The sequence below is a fragment of the Mytilus edulis genome, chromosome 8 (genome assembly GCF_963676685.1).
Source record: "Mytilus edulis chromosome 8, xbMytEdul2.2, whole genome shotgun sequence".
Classification (NCBI taxonomy): Eukaryota; Metazoa; Mollusca; class Bivalvia; order Mytilida; family Mytilidae; genus Mytilus; species Mytilus edulis.
In genome coordinates, this window is record NC_092351.1 from 8,113,528 (window position 1) to 8,134,856 (window position 21,329).

General features: G+C 33.9%; 1 protein-coding gene and 1 long non-coding RNA gene across 2 annotated transcripts in view; one reads left to right on the forward strand and one right to left on the reverse strand.

Annotated features, from left to right (window-relative positions):
• LOC139486726 (ubiquitin carboxyl-terminal hydrolase isozyme L3-like) overlaps positions 1-4,859 on the forward strand; it is a 75,124-nt gene extending 70,265 nt beyond the window's left edge. The window contains exon 7 of the mRNA XM_071271653.1: positions 1,245-4,859. Coding sequence (XP_071127754.1) covers positions 1,245-1,331 — 87 coding nt within the window. The 3' untranslated portion in view covers positions 1,332-4,859. The remainder of the gene's footprint in view (positions 1-1,244) is intronic.
• A 1,607-nt stretch (positions 4,860-6,466) lies between these two features.
• On the reverse strand, positions 6,467-7,629 carry LOC139486878 (uncharacterized). Its single transcript, XR_011655665.1, has 3 exons — positions 7,505-7,629; positions 6,909-6,987; positions 6,467-6,653 (listed from the first exon to the last, which is right to left on the reverse strand). It is a non-coding gene; the product is annotated as an uncharacterized lncRNA (long non-coding RNA).
• Between the last annotated feature and the right edge of the window lie 13,700 nt (positions 7,630-21,329).

Below are 21,329 nucleotides of genomic sequence, written 5' to 3' on the forward strand. Positions count from 1 at the left end.
TTAAATATTGTTTTGTTTTTTGCAATAATAAGCATGTTAAACTACACAATAATTTGTTTTGCACAAAGCAACTTGAAACTGAATCAGAAGCAACACAAGAATATGGTTAACAATGAAGTACAGACTACCAGAGGTTTATAGTGTGACAAAAGTTTCATGTTCTTTGTTACTGTGAACTTAAGAATGAGGAGAAATTCTTATCAGTTTTTCTACAGAAATTATGATGTATAAAATGAATATAAAAAAAGTGAAACTACATTTTCAATGTTTAATGACATTGAAGATTAACCATTATATAATATTTTTTGTGTACATCAATTTACTTTTATTTTCAATCCGCCAGCAAATTAAGGATATAGCCTGAAATAGGTTTTCTCATGACTGAAAAATATTGTCCAAAATTAGTGTTGAAAGTGAAGATCAATACATTTAAAAGTACACACTGCAGAAATGTGCCTATTGTACCATAAAAATGTGTTTTGAAGGCTCACAGATTTCTTGCCTGAAAGCTTTCATACATTATAAGATGTTTGCCTCGAAGATTTCATAATCTAAAGATTACTTGCCTGAAAGCTTTGCTACTTTATAAGATTGTATCATTGAAAGACCAACCGATGTCCTCAATCAAAATCAATTGTCAACCATCTTAATCAAGTAAAGTCCTACTAGCACTTACTGCCAATGACACAGATTTTATGTATATGATTTTTTTAATGTACATAATACAAAAGCAATGAAATAAACAACTGACAATTAAAAGGCAATAATAGTAAAATGTTGACCATTACATTTTCCAAGGTTTTGGATAGTAAGATGTCCTTGCATTTTCTTACAGGATGCAGTAGCTGTTGCTAAGGTCAAGGGCACTAATAGTAAAATATTGACCATTACATTTTCTTACAGGATGCAGTAGCTGTTACTAAGGTCAAGGTCACTAATAGTAAAATGTTGACCTTTACATTTTCTTACAGAATGCTGTAGCTGTTGCTAAGGTCAAGGTCACTAATAGTAAAATGTTGACCATTACATTTTCTTACAGGATGCAGTAGCTGTTGCTAAGGTCAAGGTCACTAATAGTAAAATGTTGACCATTACATTTTCTTACAGAATGCTGTAGCTGTTGATAAGGTCAAGGGCAATAATAGTAAAATGTTGACCATTACATTTTTCTTACAGAATGCTGTAGCTGTTTCTAAGGTCAAGGGCAATAATAGTAAAAAGTTTACCATTACATTTTCTTACAGGATGCTGTAGCTGTTGCTAAGAAGTTCATGGAGAGAGATCCTGATGAAGTCAATTTCACTCTGATGGCACTGGCAAAAGTGGACTAATACTGATTAGACGCTCCATGATCAACAAGATATCAAGCTTTATCTGTATGACTATGATGCTGCACATGTAACATTATTGTGCATTCTATGTTGTGCCACAACACCAGCATTGTTCTCTTATTTTATTATACAGTATTTTGTATCTCTTCACACAAACAAGTATGGTTTATGGATGATAATATAACTACACAATGGAGATTGCTTTGCCATTTGACACTTTTTGTATAAAATTCAATTCCCGTTTGATGTTCATTTCAAAAGCTGCACTATTTCAATAGTTGAGGTCCTTAAAGACTAGGAAACAAAACTGGATGTGACCTCAGATGGATGTGACCTCAGATGTCCAACATTTACCAATAACAAGTGAAAAATGTTTTATAATGCATCTTTATAAAATTAAAAATTAAAAAAAATATTACTTTCCTTTTAGAATTAACAGTTTGACCCTTAAAATCATTATTTATAAGTTACCAATGTTAATCACTGCAGATTTGACCTTTTTGCACTGTAATGTTGCCATCATTTCATGTCTAAAGTTGAACTTATGGATTATACTGTAATTCTTTAGCTTAGGGATTACTTAACTGACGGTAAGAAGTTGAAGGTCATTACTTCAAGTTTGACCTCTTTTAAGAAATAAATACCTTATGTTTACTGGGAAAATTCATGTATATCTGCCAAGAAAACAGACTGTTATGTATATATGGGGAGTATCTTGTCAATATATCACTGGTGTTGTTTTAAAATAATAGACTTATAATTTTATAATTACAATGTATAAGGTTCTAGCTGAATCGGTTATTCAAATATATAAACCAGTAAATATTCATGTGAACCTGCAGTCATCAAGTGGTTTAAAAGAATGGCATCGGATAGGTTTTTTTTCTTCTTTAAAATTTTAAAAGTGTTAAAAGTCCTCCAATGTTCATCCATGTGTCATTGTGTGCATCTTATTATGCTATATTTTTTACTATATCCCCAATTAAAAGAAAAACAGAAATATTGCTCTTCTTGGTCCAGTATTGATTCCTGCAAAGTAGACCTAAAAACACTGAGCATCCCTGCTTGTTCACTCACACCTAAATCATCAGCACTTTTGAATAAACTTGTTAATAAGTAATAATGTGTTACATATGTAAATGAAGCTTTACATTATGAAATAAAGAAGAAAACATTAAGTTCAGTAAAGAATATATAATTAGATTTTTACACAAAAAGAACTTCATTATTAATTCATTTATCATCTCTTTTCCTGAATATCCTGCTAAGTCAGTAGATTTCTCTTGTAATTGAATGAATACATTATTTAGATTATTCAGTAGGTCAATGTTCTATAAATAGATTCTGAATTGAGTATGATACAATATTTTCTCCACTCGAGACAGTTACATTTTCAAATTTTTGTTGTAGAAGCCCTACATTTCTAAATTTTTCAATTTAACTGATAAAAATAGGAAAATAATGTTTCGCATTTACATAAAAGTCTGTTTCTCTTTCAAATTTTAGATGATATAAAGCCGTCTTTTAATATCAATTTTCCAATGATCTGACAGATCTATATATAAAAAATGATCTAATCTGCTTATGTATCATCAGACATGGTCACCTGTTTTCGGATGTCACCATAGCAAATTCGAAGGAGAGCTAGATTTTTTTGCCACACTTGTGAATTTTAATAAAAAGAAAAGGCTGAGATCAAACAAATAACATGTTAACTATTAAAAAATAATCAACCCTAAGCCAAAGAAAAAAATCGGTTAAGAATTAGAGAAATGGAGAGATTAATTCTAAAAAGGTGAAGGATTTATCATAGCTCATACATTTCCAGTCAAAAAATCCAACTTATGAAATGTAACAATTATGAAACATTTAGCCATGAAATACCATTATTAATCTCTCAGAGAAAAAATATAATTCACCAAGTAAAATGTCAGGAGCAGGACATTTTAGCGAAAATGTCATGCTTTATTTCATCCTGTAACTCGTCAACAATCACCATCATTAACTGTGCCACAAGTTCAAAGGATAATGGTAAAAACAGGTCACTAACTCTTGGATTTGAATGTTGGAACTATTCCATTAATGACCAAAGTTCACTACTAGCTCACTATTGTTTATTGTACATTTTTCACATTCCTTAAGTAGTTATTGTATAACCATGTTTCAAAACTAATACAAAGACTTTAATTCTTCAATGGATTATAAATATTTAAATGACATTTAATACCTTGACTTACTTTTTTGTTAAAACCTACAGTATATAAACAAAAAATATTTCCAGAACAAAATATTTCCATAAACATTCACCCATATAGATTTAGGGATATAAGAACAACCTACTCCTTAGAGTGTTATAAGGGTCTTGGCCATTCAAAACTGGCATGCAGTGTAGATTTAATTAAACCTAGCTAAAGACAAAATATTGTCAGGCTTGGACTTTGGGTTTCCTCAGGTATTTTAATACCACCCTTTAGAATAAACAAAGCTCCTGGAGAATCCCAAGAATTTTTTGTTGCAAAAAGTTTGAATCCTAGTTGTAAAAATGGGTGATTGTCCATCAGTATAACAATAGAAACTGAAAGACAGTAAAGGTAACCTCATTCCAATATAGTACCAATGATATAGATGTCAAAAACACCAATAATAATAAGCATTATTTAAAAGTATTAATTTGTTAGTGCAATCTATTTGGTAAGATGTTATCATTAGATAATGTTTAAATAGTTTGGATCCTGTAAAGTTGATTGTTAATTAGTGCTATTTTATCATTTTTGTTTTTAAGAGAGTATGGATAATATCTCGTATTTAAGTTTATGTATGTTGTATACCAAAATGAACATTTGTATCTGCCGAATAAATGTTGTGCATCTAACATGTAAAAGTGCTTGAGTGTCGAAATAAAGCCATGCCTATAGAATAAATGTTTCATGTATTGTCTAACAAGTCAATAAACTATATATAAAGTGCTTCATTAAGAACTCTTAGTTTACTACTTGCCATATTCTATTTGCCAATTATCAATTTACATCCATTACAGAAGTTGCTTCCCATTGCCATTTTTAGACTGGTTCTTAACAACATAGAATTTGCTACAGACCATGCAAAGCATGATAAGTGGAAAAAAAAGAGTTTAAACCAATTTTTATGGAAGACTAGGTATTAATAGCAAGCTTTTTTAAATAGACATAAGTTTCAAAGTACTATAATTATAATTAAAAGATTTGTAAAGACTTGTCCACAGATAAGTTTGTTCTTTTTGCTAGCATGTTGTTGTAGATTATTACTAATGTGATTATACTGTTTAACTGGTCTAGATTGGTTCCCCACAACACCCCAAGTTAATTCACATATACTATGGCTGTCATGGCTGTTTTTCTGATGTGCTTCAAGGTCGTACATAAGACACAAAAACCCTAAAACAAAAATATACCTTTTATGTCAGTCATTTATATGCAAAAGAATGTGAGAGTTCAAAAATGATGTTAAATTAATGTAATAGCAGATAATAAAAATACTTCTGGTCTGAAATTGTGAGTTTTTAATTGCCAAAATAGTAAAAAATAAAGAATACACCAAACAACAAGAGACACACATCTGCCATTTGCAGAAAAATCACCAGTTGTTTAAATAGGACTATTACATGCTCATTTAAGTAATTTACATGATACACCTATCTCCTATAAATTTAAAATAACAGCCAAAACTGCAAAAACAGTCAAAATGAACATTTCATCATTAAAAATCCAAAAGTGAAAACGGATTGTCAAATTTCCGAGTAGATATATCTTATCATGCTGCTCATTGATGCAGACTACACTTTAAACCGAGCTCCTTTAGTTTTCAGAATAACATCTTAGGGAAAAAAACGTATATTTCAGGGGCATATATACACTCCAAAACAAGTCAACAGATATTTTTTTCTGAGACTAGAGAATCTCTAATTTTTTTAATGTATAGGAAGTGTAAACATAAATTAAAGGAATAATCTAAAGAAGAGTATATGTTTCATTAATAATACACGAAAACAAGACATTTCAATTGCTGGATCATAATTATGTTATTTTTTCCACAAATCATCGCTTAAAAATAAGAAAAATAAAACTTCCCCTTTCCTCCACAATAACTGACGTCCAGAATCCACCACTATGTTGAAGTCAACTCTGATAGAGAACTACATATATGTTTTTGATATATCTGATTTCGATGATTGATATTTTAGAAATATACGAAACTTTTTTGTTCCAATTCTGTACCCTTATCTATCCATTCCAAAGATCTGATCTGAAGAGCAGTCATTCTCTGCACTGTTCGATAGGATAAGTTCATCAGAAAGGACATTATGCGTGATGTACTATTTCATTCAGGCTTCCAGAGGTCGAACTATTTTAAATACTGATGAGACTTCGGCACGAAAACTGTTTCAGTGTTGTTTCTTTTTTTTTCTGATCATGCACTCTAAAGGCTCTAAACACTTTCCTAAACACATTTGTGAAACCGATTTTTGACATGTTTTAAATCTAAACATGTTTAATATTTAATGTGCTAACAGCCTAAACGTGTCAAGCTATAAAGTGCTTAGACTGTAAACATGTTTAGATGTAAAGTGTTTAGACTAGAAACATGTTTTGCTAAAATGTGCTTAGACTGTAAACATGTTTAGTTGTAAAGTGTTGTTTCTGGAAACATGTTAAGTTCTGAAGTGTTTTGTCAGGAAACACGTTTAGCTGTGAAGTGTTTTGAATGTAAACATGTTTAGACCATAAAGGGTCGTGAAGAAACATGTTTATCGTTTTAGTGCGATAAGCCGTTACTTCATTAGACCCCAAATAAACTAATATTCCGGAAGACTAGACTGTAAAACGTATGATAGCTTTCAATACTACATGTGTTCATACCATCACAAAAGGAGCCAAACGCATCAAACTAAGAAACTTGAATTTCCAATTCAAATTGATTGTGACTAATACCTTTTCAATCTGAATGAGTATTTTCTTTAATTCAATTGTCAACATTCGACTATTGAATTTTTTCTTCATTTAAAATATTCATTAAACAGTCTAGAACTTTTGAAATGAAATTATTATTATACTAATTCTAGGATTAAAAACAAAATTACAAGATATGAAACAAAGGAATTTATGTAATTGTTTATTTCCAGTTAATCATTGAACACAATCAAATATAAACTCATAAAATCATAAATTCATAGCAACGTACATATACATAATATTGACAATCAAAACAATTTGAAAATGTCCTGTTTTCATTTTACAAGTCAATAAGAGCTTCTCCTTTCTTAGTACCCAACTGCTGGTCACTGGCCTGAAAGATAGAAAAATATTGATAAGCAACTAAGTAGAATTAATCTAAAAATATAAGTATACGAACTACAACACCAAATAGTAAATGCATGATTTAAGATCAAGATAACAACATTAGAACCGTGGTATAAAAGCATAAATGTACTGATGAGTAAATTGATATTTTTAATATAAAACTTCTTTTCATGCTTAATATCATTCATTTGATCAAATATATATTGACATTTTGAAAATCAAATACACTTCGGATTCTTACCTAGCAGTATAGTTGCTACTGTGCATTATCTCCTCTTTTAGCATGTCAAGACAAATGATTTCCTCTGCACTTCTCTCATCTAGAATAAAACAATACATATCAATAAAAATATAAGAAAGCACAACGGCTTATAACTATTGAAGAAAAACAAGCATCTTTTTATTTATTTTGAGCAAATGTTGATTGTGCATTTAGGAAGTGTTTACTAAAACAATGAACTCGATATGACACTGGTTTTGCGAATGATGCACTCGGCAGATTCCGCTTCCCTTCATGTTCCATTATAATCTGCCGAGGAGTACCAAATGAAAATTGTCCTCACGAACTCCTGTCCAAGAACATATATATATATATATATATATATATAATAATAAGTGCTAGCTTGCATGATAGAACATTAAACAACTCTTATCTTTACACAAGATAGTTTGAACACTAAAATCTCTTACAAGCACTTGTTTCGTGGGATGGTTCCCCCTTTTTCTTCTCCTGCATTGACTATACGGTAGTGTACTTGTACATAATACTTATAACTGTCAATAATCATTTAAAATTGGCAGTACAAAATAAAAATCAGTATAATTATAACTCCTTACCTTTCTGAAACAGTTAAGTTACGGTCAGTTATGGTCAGAAGTAAACAGCGTGGCCTTTGACTTCGGGTTCTTTGTTTCTTCTTCCCGCTCAAAAATTAGCACGTGGTATACATGCCGTCTTCTGCCTAAATGTGTTGTAATTCTAAACGTGTTTAGGAAAGTGTCTAAATATTGAAAGTGCTTAGAATTTAAACACGTTAAGCTTCATATACTTGACGATGTAGCTAAACATGTTTAGCACAACAACATGTTTATTGCAAAGTGCTGAGAGCCAAAACATGTTTAGTGCGAAGTGCTGAGAGCCAAAACATGTTTAGTTTTAAATGCTTAGAAATTAAACACTTTCCTAAGCACATAAGTCTTGCAACATGTTTAAATTCTAAGCACTATTTTTACAGTGTGTGGCTAGCTTCATGCAGCAGCTGCATTCCAAGTTTTCATGCGGTTTTTTTTGGTTTTTTTTTTAACTTAGTGGTCATTTTTGTCGAACCTGCAACTTTTGTTGCAGAAAGCTCGACATAGGGATAGTGATCCGGCGGCGGCGGCGTTAGCTAACTTCTCTTAAAAGCTTTATATTTTAGAAGGTGGAAGACCTGGATGCTTCATACTTTGTATATAGTTTCCTCATGTTACGAACTTTCCGTCAGTCCTATTTCCAATGTCCTTGACCTCATTTTCATGGTTCAGTGACTACTTGAAAAAAAAGTTCAGATTTTTTGTAATGTTATATTCTCTCTTATTATAAGTAATAGGATAACTATATTTGGTATGTGTGACCTTGCAAGGTCCTCATGCTTGTCAGACAGTTTTCACTTGACCTCGACCTCATTTCATGGAAGTGAACAAGGTTAGGTTTTGGTGATCAAGTCCATATCTCAGATACTATAAGCAATAGGTCTAATATATTCGGTGTATGGAAGGACTGTAAGGTGTTCGTGTCTAGCTGAAAGGTGTCATCTGACCTTGACCTCATTTTCATGGTTCAGTGGTCAAAGTTAAGTTTTGAGTTTTGGTCTATTTTTCTAATACTTTATGTAATAGGTCAACTATATTAGGTGTATGGAAATAGTTTATGATCTATATGTCAGTTGCGCAGGTTTTATTTGACCTTGACCTCATTTTCACGATTCATTTCTAAGTGTTAAGTATTTGTGTTTTGGTCTGTTTTTCTTAATTTATAAGCAATAGGTCAACTATATTCGTTGTATGGTTAGCTGTACATGTCTGCCTGGTATGGTTCATTTGACTTTAACCTCATTTTCATGGTTCATTGATCAATGTTTAGTTTTCTTGGTTAATGTTGAGATTATGTGACAGTTGTAATAAAGCTTTATATTTAGGACTATCAACATAATATCAATGATTAGTAAAGAAGGCGAGACATTTTAGCGTGTGCACTCTTGTTGTAGGTAGGTTCACTGTGTGTACAGGTTTTTATGCCCTGACGATGATAGTCCAGAGGCTATGTGAGTCTGCCTGTAAGTCCTTCCGTTCCTTATTAGCTTAAAGTTTGGTTAAGATTGTTTGTTGATACATCCAGATGAAACTTCGTTGACATAGATATAAGAAGATGTGATATGAGTGCCAATGACATCCTAATCACAATTTATAAAAGTAAACCATTGTAGGTCAAAGAACGGTCTTCAACACGGAGCCTTGGCTTACACCGAACAGCAAGCTATGAAGGCCCCCAAAAATGCTTAGTGTAAAATTTTATACAGGAAAACCAATGTTCTAACCTACATTAAAAAAATAATAACGAGAAACACTGATGAACCACATCAACAAACGTCAACCACTGAACATCATGTTCCTGACTTAGGACAGGTGCAAATAAACTCATCATAGATTACAGGACAAACTTTTGTATATACGCCAGACGCGCGTTTCGTCTACAAAAGACTCATCAGTGACGCTCGAATCCCAAAAACTGAGTTAAAAAAGCCAAAAAAAGTACGAAGTTGAAGAGCATTGAGGACAAAAATTCCTAAAAGTTTAGCCAAATCCAGCTAAGGTAATCTATGCCTGAGGTAGAAAAGCCTTAGTATTTCAAAAATTCTAAATGTTTGTAAACAGTTAATTTATAAATATAACCATATCAATGATTATTCATGTCAGCACAAAAAGTGCTGACTACTGGGCTGGTTATACCCTCGCAGTGAGTTTAAACGTTTTAATAGGTACCAGCCTTCATGCACCAAATTGAATGTTCATTATAAAGTGAACTGGTTAATATCTATAAATGAAGCAAACAAGGGTTTTAAGATTACACGGTTCACTTAACAGAAATGCGTCCCGCTGTGTCAAATTGACATATTCTTGTTTATTGTGTTAATATATCTTCGAGAAAGTAAATATTAGGGGGATGGGGGTTATTTTGCGTCAGTATCCAACCCGACTCTCTGGGTCGTGTCACGGTAGTTTATAGTTGTATTTTGGTCTTCTTCTTTTCTTTTTTTTTTACTTCTACAAGAGTTCACGGGTGTCATTCGGTTTAACGAGAGAAATGATCGTGAAAGAATATCTAACGGCGGTCAAGTATTGAGAGACGATCGTGAAAGTTCTGGTAACGGATCGTGAAAGACATTTAATCGAGAAGACATATGAAAGGTTAATAAATATTCTAATTTAATTAATTACATAGACAAATTAACGACAACATAAAACTGTCTGTTAAAATGGTTAAACATTATGATCAGTATGTGAGAATATCCAGTTTTAAAAGTACATAGTTATTACAAAACAACAAAAGGCAGATGGCTTATATCGACATTTCAATGACAAAAAATGTTAACAAATTTTTTTACAAATTTAACTAGAAAAACTACTTTTATCCGAATAAGGGCATTCTATTTGAATTAATCAAATGGTTCTCATAGTTATTTTGTATAAACATAATCTGAAACTTGGTAAATAAAGAACTATTTACACAAAAATTGATTTTTCGTTCGGATCGTGAAAGATCACGTACCGCATTTTTGAAGATCGTGAAAAGGATCGTGAAAGATCTCATGCTACGAAGATGTTCAAATTATTCTTCAATTATATCATAATTTATTTTTGTTATAGGTATTGAGAAAAGCTAGATAGGTCAACATCCTCAATAGGTTTAAGCATTTCAAAGTATTAATATTTTCAGAAAATGAAATGTAAAATAGTTGGATGATTGTAAGATGAAGCTTTTTATTGTCATGTGAAGTACTCACTTATCACGAGTTATAGGATACCCACATTTTGTATATTGGATCCTATAAACTACATGTTCGTCTGACAAGATTCACCTGACCCCGAATTTGCCTCATGAAGATTCATTTTTGTGGTCAAGTCCGTATAGCGGATTCGTTTAAGCTTAAGGATAACTGTCTGTTGTTATGATTGTAAGGTGTACATTTTCGACTTCTGGAAGGTTTCAAATATCATCGAACTCATTATCATGCATTAATCGGCGATGCTCGGTTTATGTTGTTTAGCCTTTTTGGATATATACCTGTATGCTATAGCGCCAATGTATTTCGTGTATGGTGTACATGTCTGTCTGCATGTTTCATATATGACCATGATGACGTCAATTGTATTTGATATATTGAATGATAGTAAGATGTCTATGTCTGGCTGTCGGTCAGGGTTCATATACTTTTGACCTTACGTTCCGAATTAATTGGCCAATCATAACTTTTACATTTGTCAGTTTCTTAGGCACTGTAAGGATCGGAACACATAATAAAATTGAGAATGGAAATGGGGAATGTGCCAAAGAGACAACAACCCGACCATAAACAAAAAATTTGGTGTACGGGATATATGTAGAGATCTGTATGGCATGGTATTCTGACCTTGAACTCTTTTTATGAACCATTGACAATCTTAAGCGCATTTGACACTGCTAGTAAAACCCTTGATATTATAGACGTTCAACAAATGTACTATTCGTTCTTATGTTGTACTGTTATACCACTGTCCCAGGTTAGGGGGAGGGTTGGGATCCCGCTAACATGTTTAACCCCGCCACATTATTTATGTATGTGCCTGTCCCAAGTCAGGAGCCTGTAATTCAGTGGTTGTCGTTTGTTTATGTGTTACATATTTGTTTTTCGTTCATTTTTTTTACATAAATAAGGCCGTTAGTTTTCTCGTTTGAATTGTTTTACATTGTCTTATCGGGGCCTTTTATAGCTGACTATGCGGTATGGGTTTTGCTCATTGTTGAAGGCCGTACGGTGACCTATAGTTGTTAATGTCTGTGTCATTTTGGTCTTTTGTGGATAGTTGTCTCATTGGCAATCATATCACATCTTCTTTTTTATATCATAAGTAAGGCAGACGAGACATTGCAGCATTTGCGCTCTGGTATTCTATAGTCTGTAGTATATGGTTAAATCTATCCACATCTGCGTTGTATATAAAGAACATAAGACAGTACTGTTGCACAAAATGTTGTTTTGCTGTAATTTTTTGTTTGATGGATATCGTTTTGGTTTAAACGTTGAATATCCATATTATTGGCTAAAACGTGTCGGTCTGCCTGAATTGCACTTGACCGATTCTCAGAGCTGAATCGTTCACACTTATTTAGACACGTTTTTAGTTGTTGTTTTTTAGCTTTCGAGATAAAGTGTTGAATAGAAACAAAATTAGTTTTAATTTCATCCTTATCAAAATAGTTACAGGCTTCAACCAGTTGCAGGTTTATCAAATGGTAAAAGAAATACTGATTTCTGATTACTAGTATAAAGTCTGGTCACGCATTATCTTTCACGATTAAAATAATGCGTTGCCTGATCTTTCACGATCAAGTTTGATGGAAATTCAACAAATTCATGGTTTTCATATACAAATTAATGCTTTTAAGGGAAGAACATACTTTAATTTTACTGTACAATCAGATACACCAAAGATTAAATTTCAAATACATCATGATCAACTGAAATATGACCATTATATGTACATAAAGCGTGTTATTTGTAATTAATTTCATAGACATGCATTGCGCCTTTTGTGTTTTTTTCATAAAGTACTGCATATTTTCTATATCTTATTTCACAGTTATGTTGAGGAAGTTAGACCATTTTGACAGACACAATTTTTTGTTCGGATTTGTTGCGCGTTTTGAAAATTAAGCGATTCTTTCAAAGATTCTGAACTAAAATTTACATTAAATGTCTTTTACGATCCGTTACCAGAGCTTTCACGATCGTCTCTCAATACTTGACCGCCGTTAGATATTTTTTCACGATCATTTCTCTCGTTAAACCGAATGACACCCGTGAGAGTTGGTTTGTTGGCAATTCTTTTATAAATCTTTCCATGTATTTTTTATGTTAAGTATAGTATCATCGGTTATGGTTTTTATGAGACATAAACTGCAGCTTGACGTTGCCGACTTGTAGCTGGATATGTCGGACACTAGATTAAGATATACCTTTGTCGTCACGTGGTTTCATTTTACATTTGATTTTTAGAAAATAAGAACAGTTTGTTCCTGTTTACGTTATTGAAACTATTAATTGCGTTTCTCAGAATTATGCGAAGGAAGAAACGCTTTCTTCCTTGTTGAGTTCTGACGTCTGTTTATCACGTGGTTTTGAATAACAATTCATCTTCAGGAAAGAATTAAGCAATCTATAAGTGTGTTTTTAAGTGTAGTGTCGAGTGTTATTTATTTAGGAAATACTTTATTTGCCTCTTGTTTACTAGTATATTTTTTTCCGTTTATAGAATCAATACGACATACTTTTATTTACCTAACTCAATAAGCGACCTCAAAACAGGTTTACAATATTTAATAGCAAAAATGTACATACATTATTATTTTCAAACACGATTTTTTTATTAAAAGAATAGGGTTCAGAACCGCAGTTTTAATCACGTAAATTATTTAAATAAGTAAAAATCAAATTGTAACAGCACCTTTTTATCTCACCGGGGCCCGAAGGGCCTCATATGTGAGCTTTTACCATCACTATGCGTCCGTCGCCGTCTGTCGTCGTAAACTATTTTAAAATCTTCTCCTCTGAAACCACTGTGCCAAATACCTACAAACGTTAACTAATGCTGAGTTCACACGTAATTCGAATTCGATTCGGATTAACTTATTCGAATTAGTTTAATTCGCATTCGAAACGTTTTACGTCCTAACGTTAATTCTAATTCGAATTGTCCAAACGACGTTAACTTTTAATTCGTATTTACAAAAACGTATTTCTTATGCGAATTGACTAATTCGAATTAGTTTATTCGAATCAATTCGAATTAAAAAAGAAGAGTGCGTGAACGCGATTAGCGAATTCGATTCGCATTCGATTCGAATTCAATTCGAATTAAATGTCCGTGTGAACGAGGCATAAATGTTTCTTAGGGTATCTTGTTTGTAAATTTTGATGCATCTACAAACATGGCCGTCATGGCTAAAACAGAACATAGAGGTCGAGTGCAAATCCAACAGGGTAAAATTGTTCAATTGGTCAAGATCTTTCGGCCCTGAAATTTTCAGACGAATCGCACATACCATTGTTAGGTTGCTGCCACTAAATTTGTAGTTTAAAGGAAATTTTGCAGTTATTTGTTATTATCTTGAATATTAATATAGATAGAGATAAACTGTAAACAGTAATACTGTTCAGCAAAGTAAGATCCAACAAGAAAAACAATTTTTGGGAATTTGTGCGTTCTATACTAAATTAAATTGTTGAACGATATAAACGATTTGCATTCAACACTATTTAAGCAAGTGTAACAGATAAATGTGTTTTTTTATTAACATTAATTTTGTAGCTCTACGTGCCCAATTGTATGCAAAAGTGTTGGTTAAGCTCATTTACAGTTTGTTGACCTTAAGGGTGTTACTCGACCTATAGGAAACTTCAAGTGATCAAAGAAATAAAATACACGAGGGAAATAACGGTTGCATTTGGTATGCAAATGACATCCTGAATGTTTGAAGGTATTAGAAAGTTCCACGAAAAAACTGCGTACATCCTGTACTATTTGAAACAAGTACAGTGATTCACGATTGCGTACGTGCTAAAAATAAATGGCTCTTGTAAGATGGTGAAGTATATATAATATTAGAAAGTTTAAAACGTGAAAGATAAAATTAAAACAATGTATTGGTAAAAACAGGATATTTACGGACACCAACACCGCAAAATCGTAATATGGTGCAACAGTTATCAGTAATGATTACCTAGTCCCGTATAAATTATACATTTAGTTAAGTATCCGTGCGCATCGTGTCATTTGGCTTTATAAGAATGGCATATTTTTTGTCGAGCCTGCGATTTTTGTCGCAAAAGCGAGACATAGCGATCCTACATTCCGTCGTCGAACTTGGTTTTCTGCCAGTTAGGTGGTAAAAGTTTAAAAAAAATTAATAACATTCTTGAACTATCCAAACGTGGACACAGCTTGTTTATGATCAAAATCTAGTATCTAGAAGGAAATTTTGTAAAAAAAAAATATTTCCTGTTTTTCCATATATAAATGGACTTAGTTTTTCTTCCAGGTAACATTACATACACTCTGCAGTTAAAGTTTTAAAACATTATACATATACATATTCATGGATCTACAATCTGTCGATACCTGTAACTTGGCATTGCACAAGGTCATGTTTTTTACTCGGGCTGTTTATGATGTCTTTACACTAAATCCATTGGATGTTGGATGTGTACGGATTGATAGTTTAGTCTTAGATGCATGATTTTTTTATTAGTTGTTAGTGGCTTTGAACTAGCTGTCAGATAACTGCGAGTACTCTCAGATCTGTTCATTGTGTCTTTTTGTGTCGGGATGTATAAGTACCCGGCCACGTCCACTTATATTTTTGTCCATCTGATGAGTTAAGCCTTTTTCAACTGATTTTTATAGTTCGTTCTTATGTTGTACTGTTATACCACTGTCCCAGGTTAGGGGGAGGGTTGGGATCCCGCTAACATGTTTAACCCCGCCACATTATTTATGTATGTGCCTGTCCCAAGTCAGGAGCCTGTATATTCAGTGGTTGTCGTTTGTTTATTTGTTACATATTTGTTTTTCGTTCATTTTTTTTATATATAAATAAGGCCGTTAGTTTTCTCGTTTGAATTGTTTTACATTGTCTTATCGGGCCTTTTATAGGTGACTATGCGGTATGGGCTTTGCTCATTGTTGAAGGCCGTACGGTGACCTATAGTTGTTAATGTCTGTGTCATGTTGGTCTTGTGTGGATAGTTGTCTCATTGGCAATCATACCACATCTTCTTTTTTGTATATTGGATTCATAAACTATCCTAGATTTTTACCAAACTTGGACAGAAGCTTCTTACAATCAAGAGATAGTAGCTAAAGAAAAAAAATTAATATTTGTTGCCCCATTTTTATATAGCCTGTGACTTGTTGAATAAGGGAGACATAGCGATCCTACATTCCATTGTATAAGTTCGATCAACCAAACCGTTAGACGTTACGCGCGATGTTTGTACCTCATTGGAAAATCGGTGTAGTTGGTAAGATGCAAGTCCAAAATATATTGTTTTGTGATATCATATTCATTGCTATTGTACTTATTTTAAAAACTAATGTTTTTTTTAAATAAAAACGAAAAAAATAATTGTTGAAACTATGTTTTATGCTGCATGCGACAAGCTTCATTTAAAAAAAAACCGGCTATTTTAGGCTGTCCGCCTAACATATTTCATTTATTGTAACCACTAAACTATGATTTTCGTTTAAACTATTTGATATTTTGAAAAACGTTTTTTTCAATTATTTAACAGAAAGGTTCCTTCAGTCTTTTGTGCATTTTTATGACATTATGATGATATTATAGAGGGAAAAAAAGCGTTCAATACTACAAGGGCAAATCTGTCCCGCGGGGGAAAAAAATGGGATTCCAGATTTGAGAATCAAAAAACATTTATCTAAAATGGAAAAAGTTTAGTATTTGTATTTACTACATCAATGTTAATTTGCTTAATTGTAAAGACAAATATCCTGAGGTAATTTATGAGCAATTTATCAAAGGCTTACAAGGTTGTTGCACCGTCATTTTTGACGTAAAAACGAACTCAACTGAAATTAACGTAAATTGTTTGCTTATCAGTGCTCTTATAATGGTAGAATTTTATGATCTTTTAAAATGTTATTTTTCTTAATTTTTCAAAAATCTAAAATACATCAATTTTCAAAAAGTAGTTAAAAAGCACCGTCGACTTTGCGGAGTCTTACAAGAATGTCGCACATGCTCAAATACAACGTTTCAGTCGAAGTTTTGGTTTGAACGTTACGAAATATTCGCGACGTTGTGTTACGCTTACATGTACGAGCATCGCGCGTAACGTCTTATCATACTGAAAACATAGACAACGGCAAAAAATGGCGATACACTGTCCGTGTTCCGCAGAATCCTAACAAGTTAAAAATCCTTCCAATAAAGCCGGAAAAACTGACAACGTCATGCCAAAAAATAAAAAAAGACAAACAGACACAACACAATAAACACGACAGAGAAAACTAAAGACTGAACAACGTGAACCCCTAAGAGCCATATCGTTTAAAGTTCAACAATTTCTAAGTATTTGTTTTCTTATGGTTGATGACATTATACTTTGATAAAACTATGCTTTTCCAGTACAAATGTGGTTATGACTATCAATGTGACGGCTATCAATGAAATAGCTATAAAAAGGCAACATTGAAATATCGGTCGAATCGTTTGCAGCATAAATATATAAACCAGACGAGCAGAAAGTTGTATTCAATTTCTAATCACAAACCTTTGAACAAGGTTATCTTGGTCAGTCATTAGTTTGCTGTCACTATCAACGTTAATTGGTAATGGTATAGAACAACATTTCATGTTATTAAAAGAGAAACAATTTGTGCAATAAAGAATGATTCCATACAATGTAGCTCTTTAATACAACTTCTTTGTATGATATGACGATTTTACCATTTTAAGGAAGCAAGTTAGAAAACAAAGCTTTTGTCATGTTATTTCTCCAAGTTTCCTTTGCTGTAAGTAGTCCTGTTTAGACACTTTTACTTTTTTCATAGCAAAGTAAATAGTTATCAAAGGTACCAGGATTATAATTTAGTACGCCAGACGCGCGTTTCGTCTACATAAGACTCATCAGTGACGCTCATATAAAAATATTTATAAAGTCAAACAAGTACAAAGTTGATAACCAGAAATCATGATACAAGTGCTTTAATTCTGTAAACAAAACAACTACATCTCTCGCGCAAAGTTTGTGATCAAATTTTGTTTCAATACTGTCACCATCAATTTTTTTTTTAATTTTAAAAACTCTTATTGCACCAACTTATTAATATTTCTAAGGTTTAGACCTTAAGCTTTGCTAGATATGTTGATATGTTTCAATTGACCCTCTGATTGCACCGTAATCAAAGCGTCTTTGTCCGAAGACCTCCCAATATGATAGATAACGGTAGTATTGGTCATCAGACATTGAATTATAGCCACTCTCTCTCTCATTTCCTCTCCATTCCGTTGTATCTCTGATATTGAACTCACGAGAATCTACTATTATATAACACTTCCTACGATAAACAAAACAAAAACAATTTAACCTGGTAACCTGGACATTTATAACGGAAATAAAGTCTTGCATCTATAAGTGTTTCCAGCATTTCGGATATAACTAAGCAAAAGTTCCCCCAAGTAGGTAGATTTGAATTTTATTTCACAAGCCTTAAAAAAATAAAAGAATATGATATACATTAGGTTTACATTTATACATTCATACATTTCGAATTAATTTAAAAAATGAAGATGACTTTCCGAAAGAATTTTAAAATACAGATGGCAGTGCGGTCGTTATTGTACGATCTTTATAGTAACCATTATAGAATAGATCCTTTTAACTTGAGTGTACTTGTTAATGCACAATCCCTGAACCAGTTTCAAATGGACCACATATCCAACTGACCAGTATAAGTATTATACTTATTGCCTCCATAATGCATATTTCCTTAGCAATAGGATGTAGTTAATGAAAAGTGGTTACAAATTTGTGGTTCTATGTTATTTTTTGCTCGAAAAAAACGGAAATACATTTGTTTGTTTCAATTTTCTGTCCAATATTATATTCCATTAATTTCGCTTTCTTTTATACTAAGTAACAAAAGAATAGACTAAAAACCTTATAGTGTGCTCACTCCTAGTGGTTTGGTGTAAATTTAACTATGGCGGTCACTAATAAATAACTTGGTACATGAGTACTGCCGCTGTCCATATTTAGGTAGAATCCGACTGGAATGTGAAGTGATACAATTATATTTTAATGTTATTTTGTAAAACGCAATGAGATAGCAACTCAACAATATAACATTGAATCAACATATTGCAGAAATAAAACCCTGTAAATCTGGCATTCGTTGTACATAGTTAACATTCAGTGCTTTTAGTATAAATCAAATTAAAACTAGTTATCGTATGTCATCCTGGACGTAGCCACCAGACGACTAGTTATCTTATGTCACCCTGGACTAGCCACAAGAAGACTATAGTTATCATATGTCACCCTGGACGTAGCCAGCAGACGACTAGTTATCATATGTCACCCTGGACGTAGCCACCAGACGACTAGTTATCGTATGTCATCCTGGACGTAGCCGGCAGACGACTAGTTATCGTATGTCACCCTGGACGTAGCCAGCAGACGACTAGTTATCTTATGTCACCCTGGACGTAGCCACCAGACGACTAGTTATCGTATGTCACCCTGGACGTAGCCACCAGACGACTAGTTATCGTATGTCACCCTGGACGTAGCCACCAGACGACTAGTTATCGTATGTCACCCTGGACGTAGCCACCAGACGACTAGTTATCGTATGTCACCCTGGACGTAGCCAGCAGACGACTAGTTATCGTATGTCACCCTGGACGTAGCCAGCAGACGACTAGTTATCGTATGTCACCCTGGACGTAGCCAGCAGACGACTAGTTATCGTATGTCACCCTGGACGTAGCCACCAGACGTCTAGTTATCGTATGTCACCCTGGACGTAGCCACCAGACGACTAGTTATCGTATGTCACCCTGGACGTAGCCACCAGACGACTAGTTATCGTATGTCACCCTGGACGTAGCCACCAGACGACTAGTTATCGTATGTCACGCTGGACGTAGCCAGCAGACGACTAGTTATCGTATGTCACCCTGGACGTAGCCACCAGACGACTAGTTATCGTATGTCATCCTGGACGTAGCCACCAGACGACTAGTTATCGTATGTCATCCTGGACGTAGCCACCAGACGACTAGTTATCGTATGTCATCCTGGACGTAGCCAGCAGACGACTAGTTATCGTATGTCATCCTGGACGTAGCCAGCAGACGACTAGTTATCGTATGTCATCCTGGACGTAGCCACCAGACGACTAGTTATCGTATGTCATCCTGGACGTAGCCACCAGACGACTAGTTATCGTATGTCACCCTGGACGTAGCCAGCAGACGACTAGTTATCGTATGTCACCCTGGACGTAGCCACCAGACGACTAGTTATCGTATGTCACCCTGGACGTAGCCACCAGACGACTAGTTATCGTATGTCACCCTGGACGTAGTCACCAGACGACTAGTTATCGTATGTCACGCTGGACGTAGCCAGCAGACGACTAGTTATCGTATGTCACCCTGGACGTAGCCACCAGACGACTAGTTATCGTATGTCACCTTGGACGTAGCCACCAGACGACTAGTTATCGTATGTCACCCTGGACGTAGCCAGCAGACGCGGAATAAATATGCTTTTGGATGCCATACTTTTTCTTCATTTTGAAACCTCACTCTAAATAATGAAACTTTTCTTAGATTTTAGTCATACTAGAATATGACTGAAATTGTTTTAAACTCTGTATTCGGGTACAACACATAATTTGTAACTCTAATGAACGTTCCATAGGTCCGGGCAGTTACCAAAACAATCGCACATACATGTTTTAAACAACGAATTGCTTATAAGATAGTGTTACGTACTTTCAACGACTAGGCTTAATGAATGAAACTGGGATATCATGCAGATAAGTGCCACCGACCTTTGGCAGACAAACTGGGTAATCATGCAGATAAGTGCCACCGACCTTTGGCAGATAAGTGCCAACGACCTTTGGCAGACAAGCTGGCAATCTTTGTCAATCTGAGTCGATTACATCTCGCCATTAGTATGAGCTGCTGCTTCTCTATGGTCATCTCTATCGTTTCTTCTACCGTAGTGTCTACTTTTCCGGGTACTCTAATTGTGTGTTGTCCATACTCAATTGTAAAGTCTAGCTTCATAGTATAATCTTTCCAGTAAGTATCTAGTCTGCTTTCAAACGTTTTTACTTTAACGGTTGTTGTAATGTGTTCTGGCAAGCTGTTCCATGTGGCTCTTGTTCTGTTGGCAGTGAAGAAGTATTTACGCACATCTAATTTGCATCTTTGTTTGTTAATTTTAGATTTTGTAAAACGCAATGAGCCTCTGGTTGTACTGTTGTTTAAAGTAAACAGATCGTTATTCGCTTTAATATCGTATATTTCAGCTAATATTTAAAAAAAAAAACTTTCGCTGTGTGGGAAGTATAAGTACGCAGCCACGTCTGGTTAGAATGGGGACATTGGATCCCTATAGGTGGGGTGTCCGTTTCGCTGTGAGGGAAGTTTAAGTACGCAGCCACGTCTGGGGACATTGGATCAACTGCCTTATTTAGGGAGAGTGCAATAAATCGATGTTGTTACATTTGTTTTCATGTGTTACGTTTTGTTTAATATGTAAATGAACGAGAACGCTGCATTTTGAAAGGTAACGCAGCCGCTTTAAGTAGCGAGACACAGAGA